Source organism: Hemicordylus capensis, chromosome 1 (genome assembly GCF_027244095.1).
Source record: "Hemicordylus capensis ecotype Gifberg chromosome 1, rHemCap1.1.pri, whole genome shotgun sequence".
In the NCBI taxonomy this organism is placed as follows: domain Eukaryota; kingdom Metazoa; phylum Chordata; class Lepidosauria; order Squamata; family Cordylidae; genus Hemicordylus; species Hemicordylus capensis.
The window spans coordinates 449,642,829-449,656,565 of record NC_069657.1 but is presented as its reverse complement, the minus strand read 5'-3'; the positions used below and the strand labels follow the sequence as shown (position 1 = coordinate 449,656,565).

At 44.8% G+C, this 13,737-nt stretch overlaps 1 protein-coding gene across 1 annotated transcript; it reads right to left on the bottom strand.

Moving 5' to 3' along the window:
• Positions 1–3,251: 3,251 nt before the first annotated feature.
• LOC128323950 (uncharacterized) lies at positions 3,252–13,496 on the bottom strand. The gene is made up of 3 exons (XM_053247952.1): positions 13,416–13,496; positions 8,280–10,016; positions 3,252–5,437 (listed from the first exon to the last, which is right to left on the bottom strand). Exons 2-3 carry the CDS (start codon positions 10,005–10,007, stop codon positions 3,578–3,580), a joined length of 3,588 nt encoding a protein of 1,195 aa, XP_053103927.1. The 5' UTR covers positions 10,008–10,016; positions 13,416–13,496; the 3' UTR covers positions 3,252–3,577.
• Positions 13,497–13,737: the final 241 nt, after the last annotated feature.

The window sequence follows — 13,737 nt, the reverse complement described above, 5'->3', positions numbered from 1 at the left end:
CCTGACTATCTTCCAGTTAGCAGTATAAGTATCAAGCTGCCTTGTACAGTGTTGAATTGCATGTCCATGGGTTTATGTTGTGGCCATGTACAGATGTTTGCATGTAGTATTTCCATGGATATCTGGGAATGTGCATGTAAATGTATTTGTGTGTGAGTGGGTTTCTGTGTTTGTAGTGTGTGTGCTGCATATGTGTGTTTGCTGCATATGTGTGTTTGCTTTTCTGTTTGTTTTTGAGTGAGTGTGTGTGTGCAATTTCAAACGTGTTCCACACACCACCTAAAATGCCACTTTCCCATGCCCTCTAACTACCTACCTAGTTTACCCCACCTGTATATCCCATGAGATGTCACATCCCATAACTAAGAGAATAGGTATTGTACTTGCAATAGAATCTACTAGCTGGCTGCTCTTGCCAATGTCAGAGGGCTGGCAAATGTGTCCCCATTCTGGCTTCATTGTCAAATTGGTCACACTCTCTATAAATTTGTCAGGACTTGCTAGCTATAGAAATTGCTGGGACAGGGTAATTGTCATAACTTTTGAAGAACTGCTGCTCAAAATTTCACCAAACTACTAAGAGGCTCCCTTCCTAGATGAGCTTGAACAAAAAAGATTCAAGTGTCTATTTCCAGCACTATTTACACTTGCTGTACCTGATCACTTTGCAACATGCACAGTTGTCGACTGGGCCTAAAGGATCATGTACACCAGCTTTCATCTTATTGGCACAACAGAGGTCATATTTATAACCATTACAATTTTGAGCATAATATTGGTGGAAACCTTGTTGTGTTATGAACCAGTCCCAGTCCTAGGCGATTCTGCCTTGATATTCTGGTGGAAGGAATTCATCTCATGAAAACCAGGGGTCATCCCATGAAATTGATTGCCAGGAAATTAAGGACCAACAAACAGAAGTACTTTTTCACACAACGCATAATCAACTTGTGGAATTCTCTGCCACGAGATGTGGTGACAGCCAGCAACTTGGATGGTTTTAAGAGGGGTTTGGATAACTTCATGGAAGAGAGGTCTATCATCAGCTACTAATCGGAGAACTACAGGCCACCTCCAGCCTCAAAAGCAAGATGCCTCTGAGTACCAGTTGCAGGGGAGTAACAGTAGGAGAGAGGGCATGCCCTCAACTCCTTCCTGTGTGTTCCAGTGGCATCTGGTGGGCCACTATGTGAAACAGAATGCTGGACTAAATGGGACTTGGGCCTGATCCAGCAGGGCTGTTCTTATGTTCAGTTTCCTCAGATGTCCTCTAGCTTATTCGCTTGCAGCAGCCGCAGAACCTGACGGAGATTGTGCGAAGTCTTTTCCACTCAGCCCTTTGGGTATTTTTCTTTTAATAAAGTTTTGACATGTTTAAATGGCAGTTGTTGATGTGTGTATCTTCCCGGCTGCCTAGAAGGATGCCTACATGTTTCTTTTTAGAATGTGAGCCCCATGCACTGAGTACATTTCTCTCCTCTAAGCCACAGCTTTCTAATTAGTTGTTGCTTTACCTTTTCCTTGTTTTATTCTCTACATAGTAGGAGAGGAAGGGCTATTGGCATTCATAGTATATTTCAAATAACAGCCTTTCCTCCCTCAAGCACTATCTTTCAGAATTCTTCCCTTTCTTTTTGAATGGAAGTCTCATTGATTAAAATGGAGCTTGCTTCCTTGTAATGCGGCTTGGAAAGGATTTGCTTTTAAAACATCCTCTTTGCGAACATTAAAACACTCTTGCCAAATCAGGCCAAGGGACCATCTGGACCAGTATCCTGCTTCATGCAGTGACCAATCAGAGGGAACTGACTGGGTGAAATTCATTACTGCCTCACAAAGTGAGGGAACACCCTCTCATTGAAAAGCATGGGGAATGCGACCTCATAGACCTAAGAACAGAATAGTGTCACATAGTGATGGTGGTTCCATCAGCACAGCAAGGATGAGGGAAACTATCTGCAGAAATTAGCTATGTCACCATTTCTGGGACCTCAGATCCTGTGGGAAGCTTGGGAGCTGAGATGACCTCTGCAGATGTCGAGAGGCCATGCACTATCCCATTCCTGATAGTCACTGACAGCTCGGATTCCATCAGGGTATAATTTGGAAGCTTTTATAACTGTTTCCCAGAGCAATCTTATTCATTAATTCGATTTCTATACCGCCCTTCCAAAAATGGCTCAGGGTGGTTTACACAGAGAAATAACAAATAAATAAGATGGATCCCTGTCCCCAAAGGTCTCACAATTTAATAAGAAACATAGAACAGACGCCAGCAACAGTCACTGGAAGTACTGTGCTGGTGGTGGATAGGGCCAGTTACTCTCCCCCTGCTAAATAAAGAGAATCTCCTTGTTAAAAGGTGTCTCTTTGCCAAATTAGCAGGGATTATCTTATGTGGATGTAATGAAGACTTAATTCCAAAAATAACTCCAAATTCTCCTTCTCTGTTTTTGGCACCTCCTCCCAAACTCTCTACAGGATTACCACTGGGACAAATGTCCAAATAATAAAATACAGAGGCCAAATTCACACATAACAGGAAGCTGGAGACTGGCAGTTTCAATGTTGAACTGCAGATCACACCACAGATGTTTGTGCAACTATAGTCCGGTTCCAGAAGAGGATAGCCCCTCCCTGCTTCTTGGCTGCTGAGGCAGATCCTAGCAAGCTCCAGGGCTAGACTGTGGACCATTAGCAAATCAGCAGAGTGGCCACAATCTTGAAGGGGACTTGTTGATGGCGGTTTGCTCACTCCACTTCACTTGTTATCGTTTGGGAGGTGGGTGGGCAGAGCTATTGCCACCATCCCTGCTCCACCGCCACACAGCAGCAGTCAACCACCACCACCACCACCACCACCAGATAAGTGTGCCCAGATGCTGTATCCTGCCACCTGGGGGCAAGTGCCACCCCACCCCCCTACCCGGTGGCCAGATTTCGGCCAACACAATATTGGCAACCCTATCTCCTCATGCAGTGAGCAGCTAGGCACTAGGCGTTCTATAGCTGTTGCATTTCGTGAAGAAACTAATTTACTTAGAACTTTAACTCCATGTCTCCAGATAATTAGCAGCACTCTTTTTACTTGTGCACTTCTGCTGCAGGTGGGAACATATAAGTCATCTAACCCCTCACAGAACTGGTATAGGATAAGAGAATAGAGAGGGAAGAAACATGCATGCCATGCCAAGCTCCTCACAGGACCAGTATGCTATCCTCTTGTAAATGCTCTAGAGATGAACATATGCTGAGGTTTTGGTAAATTTTATTTAAACAAGTCAGATCCATTCACTGTATGATAATTAAGCAACATATATTTGCATATGTCAATAACCCTTACATCTGCAAATCGTGATGTGGTGTAGATTCTAATACAATATCCCAATTCTGTTTCATGCAAAGAAATTTTAAAAAGATGCAGCAATGCAAGACAGTCCTAGTTATCAGCACCACGTGTTGCAAAATCCCAGTAATGCCAGTGACCTAGTGTGTCATGCCCTTCCATGAACCCAACACTTTGTGAATGGTTACCAGACATCAACTTCTGCAAAGAGGGGTGGCATCACTTTTCTTCTCAGGCGATGGACTGGCTTCCAGTGTCACTTATTTCTGAAGCTTTCCAGCTCCTGTTCAGTCTGTTGAATGCAAGGCTCTCCTGAAATCTTCCTGGTATTATCAAGTCTTCAATTCCAAGTACTTCCCTCAAAATGACAGGGGCAGGAGGGCATGATAAATACTGGAATGCCACTGTAGAGAGGGATGGCCACATGCTCTTCTTTGTGTTCCAGTAGACCAAGGGATCCATATGTGATTGAGCAAGGTCTATGTTGTCCTGCAGGTAGAATTCCAGTTCTTCACTTGCCACCTCAGTCAAAAAGGAAGTTGCATCATCACTAGAGAAATTCAAATATCCCTTCTCAATCTGTTGTGTCACCCACTTCTTCACTACCCACATTTCCTGTTGGCCATCTTCCTTCAGATAGTTGCAGATGTGGTCCCTGAAGTATGGATGAAGCAAAGTTGCAGTCTGGTAAAGAATGTCTTTTCTAAGTCCTGTTCCTAGGTCCTTGGTGCTTTCCAGAGATTTCAGCAGCTCAGTGGCAAAGCGAGTAGCAGCAGCAGAAACAGTAACTTCTGACTCTTGCTGCAGCAGCGGGAAGCATCCTTTTACCTTCTCCTCAAGTAACTGGAGCTCAGGAAGGACTTGGCCAAGGTTAGTATTTTCCTTAGAAAGAGTAATGATGGTCTCTTCAAATGGCTTCAGGAGGCAGACTAGATAGTACATCAGGCGCCAGACCTGACGTGAAAAGTAGAACTCAGTGTTTTTCTGCGCAAATTTGATGAATGCCTTCTGTCGGGCAAGTAGAAAATCCAGTAAGAGAAAGAGGTTATTTGATGGTGTTGGCATCTTCTCATGAAGAAGTTCCTGGGGGAGACGACACAGCAACTGGAATTCTCTTAGGCGGTCGTGGGCCACTGGGAATTGCTCAAAGTGAGTGCTGACTTTGCATAGGACTTTCCAAAGCCATGATATGAGAGAGTCTTCATTTCTCACCTTTTCCATAACTCCTTTTATCAGCTGGCCCAAGCAGTCAATAGGGGAAGCAACCCACCCCAGACAACACTCTCCCACTGCCTGTGCCACTGCCATGGTGGGTGTCGCCACATACCCCACTTGTAGGTGCAGGGGACGAAGCCACTTGTCCCTCACCTCCTTTAGTCTGTGGAGTACGATTTCAGTCAAGTTGCTCAGCTCAACCTCACACACAAGCATCACTGCCTGGCACCGGCGCAAACGGAAATTGTAGTCCACAACCCAGTGTGCTTTGATAAACATGTATCCTGTGGCTGGTCCTGTGGACCGCACATCAATGGTGAAATGGACAACTGGGCAGAGTGACCTTTTCAGGCCTTGCTCAATTGCTCTACTAATGTTGTGTTCTAAATCTAGTTCATTTGAAGCAGCATGTGCAGCAGGGGACGAAACCTGGCCACTTTGGTGTCCAAGGAATGCAGCATTGCTTGCACTCGCAGATGTATAGTGCAGCATTGGGTCTGCATCACTGCCATCATAGCTTTTGGTACTGGAGATAGAGAGTGAAGCTCCTCTGGGATGCATGGGTGGACCAGGGATTGCATCTAGTTGGCCGACTGAGCAGAATGCCTCTCCCTCTTCAGGGAGAACACTTGGCACAGCTGAGACATTGAGCTCTGGGATGGAGGACTCGCTGCCCTCTGGCTGCACCTCTGGGATGGCGGACTCCCTGCCCTCTGGCTGCACCTCTGAAGATGGTGGAACTGTGTGGCTCTCTTCTCTCTGATACGTAGCAAGAGCTTGAGGGGATCTCTCCCAAGGGCTTCTAGGCACAAGGTCTTCAACTTCTGGATTAGTTGCCTCTTCTGGTCTGTCGCCTAAGCTTCTCATGGGGGTAAGCTGCCAAGGAAGACAGAGGACAAGTTAAAAATAGTATTATTTATTCATACATTCCAAGTCCTGGTGTACTGTGATAGCCAGGGGTACTATCTGTGCATCAGCAAGCCCCTCAGTTCTTATGTCCTCTATGACCTTATTGATTGGCTTGCTTTAGGGAGCCTGGGACAGCCAGCTGTTTTTATTTGTGCCTCTGAACTTGTCAACCTTCTCCTAGAAAAGGTCTAGGAAAACTTCCTCCATTTTCTCTTGGAAAAGTTTGTTTTGTTTGCTCTCAAAAAATTTCACATGCAAAAATTGGTCATCAGAACATTTCATAAGAAGCTTGTATGTTTTAAGAAGTAAAGCCAAATATTCACAGTGTTTCATTAAGAGAACATTTACATTCTAAAATAAAAGCCTGCCTTTTCTGGGGCAAGATCAAATCAGCTGATTATTCACACAATTTAAGGCTGAGAATTCAACACCTTTTTTCTTTTTTCTCTCTCTCCGGCAGCTGCAGCTAATCAAGCCACATGGTTAGTAACAAGGAACCTAATCAAAAGGTAAACTACAGATTTGCTCAGCTGAAGAAGTCCTGTCCTTTTTAACAAGGGCACTAGAAACTGCTCTAAAGCTGACATACAGGTGAAACTCGGAAAATTAGAATATCGTGCAAAAGTCCATTAATTTCAGTAATGCAAATTAAAAGGTGAAACTGATATATGAGACAGACGCATTACATGCAAAGCGAGATAAGTCAAGCCTTCATTAGTTATAATTGTGATGATCATGGCGTACAGCTCATGAAAACCCCAAATCCACAATCCCAGAAAATTAGAATATTACATGGAACCAAGAAGACAAGGATTGAAGAATAGAACAATATCGGACCTCTGAAAAGTATAAGCATGCATATATATTCAGTACTTGGTTTGGGCCCCTTTTGCAGCAATTACTGCCTCAATACGGTGTGGCATGGATGCTATCAGCCTGTGGCACTGATGAGGTATTATGGAAGACCAGGATGCTTCATTAGCGGCCTTCAGCAATTCTGCATTGTTTGGTCTCATGTCTCTCATCCTTCTCTTGGCAATGCCCCATCGATTCTCTATGGGGTCAGGTCAGGCGGGTTTGCTGGCCAATCAAGCACAGTACACTGTATACTTTTCAGAGGTCCGATATTGTTCTATTCTTCAGTCCTTGTCTTCTTGGTTCCATGTAATATTCTAATTTTCTGAGATTGTGGATTTGGGGTTTTCATGAGCTGTACGCCATGATCATCACAATTATAACAAATTAAGGCTTGACTTACCTCGCTTTGCATGTAATGCGTCTGTCTCATATATCAGTTTCACCTTTTAATTTGCATTACTGAAATTAATGGACTTTTGCACGATATTCTAATTTTCCGAGTTTCACCTGTACATAGCACAATGTTGGAGGTAAGAGTTCCAGTGCACCGACCTTTTGTACCGACTATCCTAATGACCACTAGGGGCATTAGGTGTAGAGGTAGCTAGTGAGAGTCTCCTTACCTGTCCCTTCTTTACCTCTACTCTATGACACCTGCCTTGACTCCTTAGGCATTTCCTGTGAGAGACAGAATCCCTTCCTTTCCTCTTGGAAAGCAGATGGAAACGTCTCTCTCTCTCTCCCTCCTTCCCTATTCATTATGTAGCCTATAGATAGGTATTTCCTAGCCAAAGGCCAACGTAAGATAGAGTGTGCCATCAAGTCAATTTTGACTCCTGGCACCCACAGAGCCCTGTAGTTTCTTTGATAGAAAACAGGAGCGGTTTACCATTGCCTCTTCCTGCATAGTACGAGATTCCTTTCAGCATCTTCCTGTATTGCAGCTGCCTAATATAGTACCAGCAGGGATTCGAACCGGCAACCTTCTGCTTGTTAGTCAGGCATTTCCCCTCTGCACCACCAATAAATCTTAATATTTTGATTCTACAAGAATCTAAATGTGTCTTCTCTAAATAGCTTCAACAGATAAACTCTGCATTCTACTCTAACTGGAGTGGCTAAATTCCTTAAGGATCCTCTTATTAATCACAAAACCCATCAAGGGTAAATTACACACGCCTACAGAAAACACAGGAGAATATCCTCTACCTGATAGACACTGCACATGCAGAGATGCTGATGTACTGGGACATTTGCAGATGCCCCATCTACAGTAGGCTGTAGGCTATCTATACCCGATGCATTTCATAAGCCCACTAATTTACTTAGAACTTTAACTCCATTACTCCAGACAATATTAATTAGCAACACACTTTCTACTTGTGCACTTCGGCTGCAGGTGGGAACAGATAAGTCATCTAAACCCTCATAGGATAAGAGAATAGAGAGGGAAGAGCTTGCCATGCCAAGCTCCTCGCAGGGCCAATATGCTATCCTCTTGGAAATGCTCTAGAGATGAACACCCACTGAGATCTTGGTAACTTTTATTTAAATATATCAGATCCATTCAATCAGATGATTAAGCAAAATACTTTTTCATATGTCAATAACCCTTACATCTGCAAATCGTGAGGCAGTGTAAATTCCAATACAATATCCCAATTCTCTTTCATGCAAGGGAAATTTTAAAAGATGCAGCAATGCAAGGCTGTCCTAGCTATTAGCACCAGGTGTTTCAAAATCCCAATAATGCCAATGTCCTAGTGTGTCGTGTCCTTCTATGAACCCAACACTTTTGTTAATGATTACTAGAAATCAACTTCTGCAAAGAGGGGTGGCATCCCTTTTCTTCTCAGGCCATGGACTGGCTTCCAGTTTCTGTGCTAGTATTGGAGACCCCAGATCCCGCAGCTATCCAGTTTCTGTTCAGTCTTTTGAGTGCAACCCTTACCTCACATCTTCCTGCTATCATCAAGTCTTCAATACCAAGGCCTTCCCTCAAAATGAGAGGGGCGGGAGGGCATGAGAAATACCGGAATGCCACCATAGAGAGGGATGGCCAGATGTCCCTTTTTTTGATCCAGTAGACCAGGGGATCCATATGTAAAAAAGCAGGGTCTATGTTGTCCTGAAGGTAGGATTCCAGTTCTTGGCTTGCTGTCTCAGTCAAAGAAGGAGTTACATAAACACTAGACAAATTAAAGTATTCCTTCTCAATCTGCTGTGTCACCCAAACCTTCAATTCCCACTTTTTCTTCTCTATGTCTCCCTTCAGGTATTTATGGATGTGGTCCCTGAAGCAGGGATGAAGCAAGGTTGCAGTCTGGTACAGAAGGTTTTCTCTGTCTATACCTAGCTTACTATGGTTTTCCAGAGATTTCAGCAGTTCAGTGGCAAAGCGAGTAGCAGCAGCAGAAACAGTAACATCTGACTCGTGCTGCAGCAGCAGGAAGCATCGTTTTACCTTGTCCTCAAGCAACTGGAGCTCAGGAAGGACTTGGCCTAGGTTAGCATCTTCCTTCTGAATTGCAGTGATGGTCTCTTCAAAGGGCTTCAGGAGGCAGGCCAGATGGCGCATCAGGCACCAATCCTGACGTGTAAAGAAGAGGCCAGGGATCTCTGGCTCAAGAGCACTGAATGCCTTTCGCCGGGCAAGTAGAAACTCCAGAAAGAGAAAGAGATTATTTGATGGCTTTGGCATCTTCTCATGAAGAAGTTCCTGGGGGAGACGACACAGCAACTGCAATTCTCTTAGGCGTTTGTGAGCCACTGGGGATTGCTCAAAGTGAATGCTGACTTTGCATAGGACTTGCCAAACCCATAAAATGAGAAAGTCTTCATTTCTCACCTTTTCCATAACTCCTTTTATCAGCTGGCCCAAGCAGTCAACAGGGGAAGCAAACCATCCCAGACAACAATCCCCCACTGCCTGTGGCACTGCCATTGTAGGTGTCACCACATACCCCACTTGCAGCTGCATGGGATGGAACCACTTGTCCCTCGCCCTCTTTACTCTTTGGAGTATGATTTCAGTCAAGTTGCTCTGCTCAGCCTCACACATGATCATCACTGCCTGGCGCCTGCACAGAATTGAACCATTGTTCACAGCCCAGTGTGCTATGAAAACCAGACAGCCTGTGGTTGGTCCAGTCTCCCAGTAATTAATGGTGAAATGGACAATTGGGCAGAGGAACTTTCTCAGGTCTTGCTTAATTGCTCTACTGATGTGTTCCAAGGTCTGTTCATTTGAAGCAGCATGTTCAACAGGGGGCAAAGCCTGACCACTTTTGTGTCCAAGGAATGCAGCATTGCTTGCACTCGTAGATGTACTGTGCAGCAGTGGGGTTCCATCACTGCCATGGTGGCTTGTGGCACTGGAGGCAGGGAGTGATGGAGTTCTGGGATGCATGGGAGGACCAGGGATTGCATCTGGTGGGTTGAGCGAGCAGAATACATCTTCCTCCTTGGGGAGAACAGTGAGCACAGTTGAGACATTGTGCTCTGGGATGGAGGACTCACTGCCCTCTGGCTGCACCTCTGACGATGATGGATCTGTGTGGCTCTCCTCTCTCTCATACGCAGCAAGAGCTTGAGCGGATCTCTCCCAAGCGCTTCTAGGCACAAGATCTTCACCTTCTGGATTGGGTACCGCTTCTGGTCTGTCGCTGCAGCAGCTCATGGTGGTGGACTGCAAAGGAAGTTGGAGGCCAGTTAGTAACATTAGTATCATTTATACATACATCCCAGGAGCTGGTGTACTGTAATAGCCAGGAGTGATATCTGTGAAATGTTCAAACCATCCAACACATGTTCAAAAAGACTTCACAGGAGGGTACAGACCTAAGAAATGTGATTTGCGTGGCAATGCAAAAGGCCTCTGCCCATGCGTGGAGGTCACAATGCACCAGACCACAGCTGGCCTGGGCTGTCATTTGGGAGGCTGGTGGGGGGCTTGGAGGATCTGGAACTGTGCAGAGTAGAGCACTCTGTGTTTTACTACTCAGAGTTTGTCAGCGGAGCCCAGGAAGGTGGAGAGCGGTGGTGGTGGGTGGTGTTTCTTGACTCCAGTCAAGAAAAACCGGTCTTGACTGTGGAGTCCAGTCAAGAAAAACCATAGGCTCTGGCATGGTATGAACAGACCTGAGGCTGCCTGGCTGGCATGCAGGGTGACCCTTGGAGTGTGCCTAGACCAGGAAGGTGGGTGAGAAGTACTTAAAGGGCAAAAGCTCTTGTCAAGGTGGCCCAGCAAACAGACAGGATTCTACTGGGCAAGCAGGCAGTGAAGCCAAGCAACTACAAAGAAAAGGAAAGAGGAAATGGTATTTGTGGCATGCCAACTCAGGAGGTCTGGCATGGCAGGAACAGACTTGGGGCCTCCTCACTGGCATGAAGTGAGGCCCAGGGCATGCACAGAGACAACTGCGAAGAGAGCAAAAAGAGTTGTCAACACAGCCCAGCAAACAGGCAGAGTTCCACTGCAAAAAATTAAAGCCAAAAAAAACCCCCCCCAAACACCACACCGCACACGGAAGGGCTTGCACAAGTGACCAGCAGGAGCCAGAATCAAAGGGAAATCCAGCAAGTCAGTAACCTTAATCGACGCATACTCAGGAGAACAGAACACTGGGGCCTTTCCGGAGAAGAGACTACAGGCAGGTTTGCAAAGGGAAAACATGAACCGAGCATGTTGCACACAGAAAGGTCACCAGCATCCCAATTGCAATTAATTCCGAGGACATTAAGAAAATGAGATTATAATAACCAAGAAGGTGGGAGAAGTAGCATGTAACCTGTGAGGAGCTTACCATGTAGATAAATTATTTCTCCACCACCACCATTGCCACTGCCACAAAGAGCGAAATTCAAAGAACAAAATTGAGGGGTATCGGAATCTGAGGGAGGAGTTAGATCTTCCTTTGCTGGCTGGAGTTAAGTTTCCCCCAGAAGGAACAGGTACGCAGCTTGGGAGTGCTCTTGGATCCAGGTCTCACCCTGGTAGCTCAGGTGGAGACTATGGCTAGGAGTGATTTGCATCAGCTGCAGTTGATTCAAAAGCTGTGTCCATTCCTTGAAGAGAATGATCTCCAAAAACAGTGGTGCATCAGCTGGTAACCTCCAGGCTTGACTATAGCAATGCATTCTACGTGGGTCTGCCTTTGTACATAGTTCAGAAACTTTAATTAGTTCAAAATGCAGCAGCCAGACTGGTCTCTGGGGTAACCTGGAGAGACCATATGCCTGTTTGAAAACAGTTGCACTGGCTGCCGACATGTTTCTGGGCAAAATACAAAGTACTGGTGATTATGTTTAAAGCCCAGCTTGGGTCCGGGCTAAATTAGAGAGAACCTTCTTCTGTATGATCCCCATCACATCTTGAGGTCATCTGGAGAGGTCCGTCTCCAGTTACCACATAGGAAGCTGCCATATACTGAGTCAGACCATAAGTCCATCTCTCTCAGTATAGTCTACACAGACTGGCAGCGGCTTCTCTCCAAGGTTGCAGGCAGGAGTCTCTCTCAGCCCTATCTTGGGGATGCTGCCAGGGAGGAAACTTGGAACCTAGATGCTCTTCCCAGAGCAGCTCCATCCCCTAAGGGGAATATCTTACCTTGCTCACAATACTAGTCTTCCTTTCATATGCAGCCAAGTTGGACACTGTTTAGCTAAGGGGACAAGTCATGCTTGTCACCTCTGCTAACTTGGCAAAGAGGCACCATTTAATGAGGTGAGTCTCTTTATTGAGCAGGGGGAGAGTAACTGGCCCTCTCCACCCCCAGCACAGAACTCCTCCAGTGATTGCTGCTGGTATCGATCTTATGTTTCTTTTTAGATTGTGAGCCCTTTGGGGACAGGGAGCCATCTTATTTATTTATTATTTCTCTGTGTAAACCGCCCTGAGCCATTTTTGGAAGGGCGGTATAGAAATCAAATGAATGAATGAATGAATGAATGAATGAATAAAATGCTCACTACCACAAGACCAGCTCCCTTCTCTTCACAACCGGCACCTCTGGGGGCGACTTGGAGTCGGGTCTTCTCTGTATCTGCTCCTGGCCTATGGAATGCACTACTGGCAGAAATCTGTATTTTAGGCTCTTTGTTGAAATTTAAGAGAGCCCTAAAGACTTACTTCTTTGTCCTGGCCATCCAGGGTTTCTAAGTTATTTTTGAGTATTTTCATTGGTTTTCAATGCTTCTGAATTGTTTTGAAATTCTTTTAAGCAGTGTGTTTTAAATGGTGTTTCTTTTTATGTTTAAAACTTGTGCATCAGCCCGGAACCTTTGGATGGGGCAGTCTAGAAATGTAATGAATAATAAATACATACAGAATACCATTGGCTCCTGCCATTCCCAAGTCCACATGTGCTACAAACTCCTAGATAGACTTATCAGTATGAGAGGATTCACTCTGTGTGAACTCTTAAAAGCTCATGGCCACGTTAGCTTCCAATTCTAGTCTGCCCAATAGCCACTGCTGCAGTAGTAGCTCAACTCTGCTTTAATTCCTGTTCCCTTCTTATCCCTTTGCAGAGACAGTGGTTGAAAAATGCCATGACTTCTCCACGATCCTCCCCATCTCTGGCAATTTTCAAAAGACACCTGAAAACACATCTCTTCAACCAGGCTTTCTCAGCTTTTAAAAACTTGTTTTTAAATTCTTCAGATTATTTAATTGTTGTTTTACAATGTTTTTAATTGTTAATTATTGTTTTTATGCTTTACTATTTTTGTTTTAATTATTTACTGTTTTTAATGGTGTTTTAATGTAAACCACCCTGAGCCTTTTGGAAGGGCAGTATAAAAGTTTTAATAATAAAATAAGATAAATAACTTCTCCACCTACAAAAATAAGTAGGCTCAGAACTAGACTGTATACTTCCAAGAGTAGGAGAGAGAGAGAAAAAACCTGTTCTTCATCACACCACTGCTTGGAAAAGCTATCACCCTGGAGTTTTCCCTTTGGTGCAACTCTCAACCTGGAGAAACTCCTGGAATTGGCAAGTCTACAAGTCAGAGGACTCCTCCCATCAGTAGAAATTTTGCTCACCACCTCCTCAAGTTAAAAAGGGGGGAAAAGACTACTTACTTTCTCAATGAAGAACCAGCTACTCTGAACAATAGCCAGTTGTAACAAAACAACAACAAACAGTAGTAACAACAAGGTCAAATAGGCCACTGGAAAGAGCTCTTTTTTATAAGAAGTTAATGACTGGCAGAGTTGTCAGCCCCAGCCAATCTCCTGACAGCAGACAAAAAGGCAGGTTAACTAGTTCCATTGAACTGAATGGAGAAGGCAAATCACAGCTGAAGCTTTTGGGATTCTTTGCTATCAGTGCTAAATGCTAAGATTTACTTAGGTGGAACTGAGTGAGTAAGGAAGCAGAAAGGAGGAAGCACTTAGTGGCACA

What these genes read in the sequence shown, in the direction of transcription:
- LOC128323950 (XM_053247952.1), bottom strand. Translation starts at nt 10,007, where the DNA reads ATGAGCTGCTGCAGCGACAGACCAGAAGCGGTACCCAATCCAGAAGGT. An exon ending in TGATAGCAGGAAGATGTGAG is followed by an intron (nt 5,438 to 8,279) that starts GTAAGGGTTGCA and finishes CTTCCTTGGCAG; the next exon opens with CTTACCCCCATGAGAAGCTT.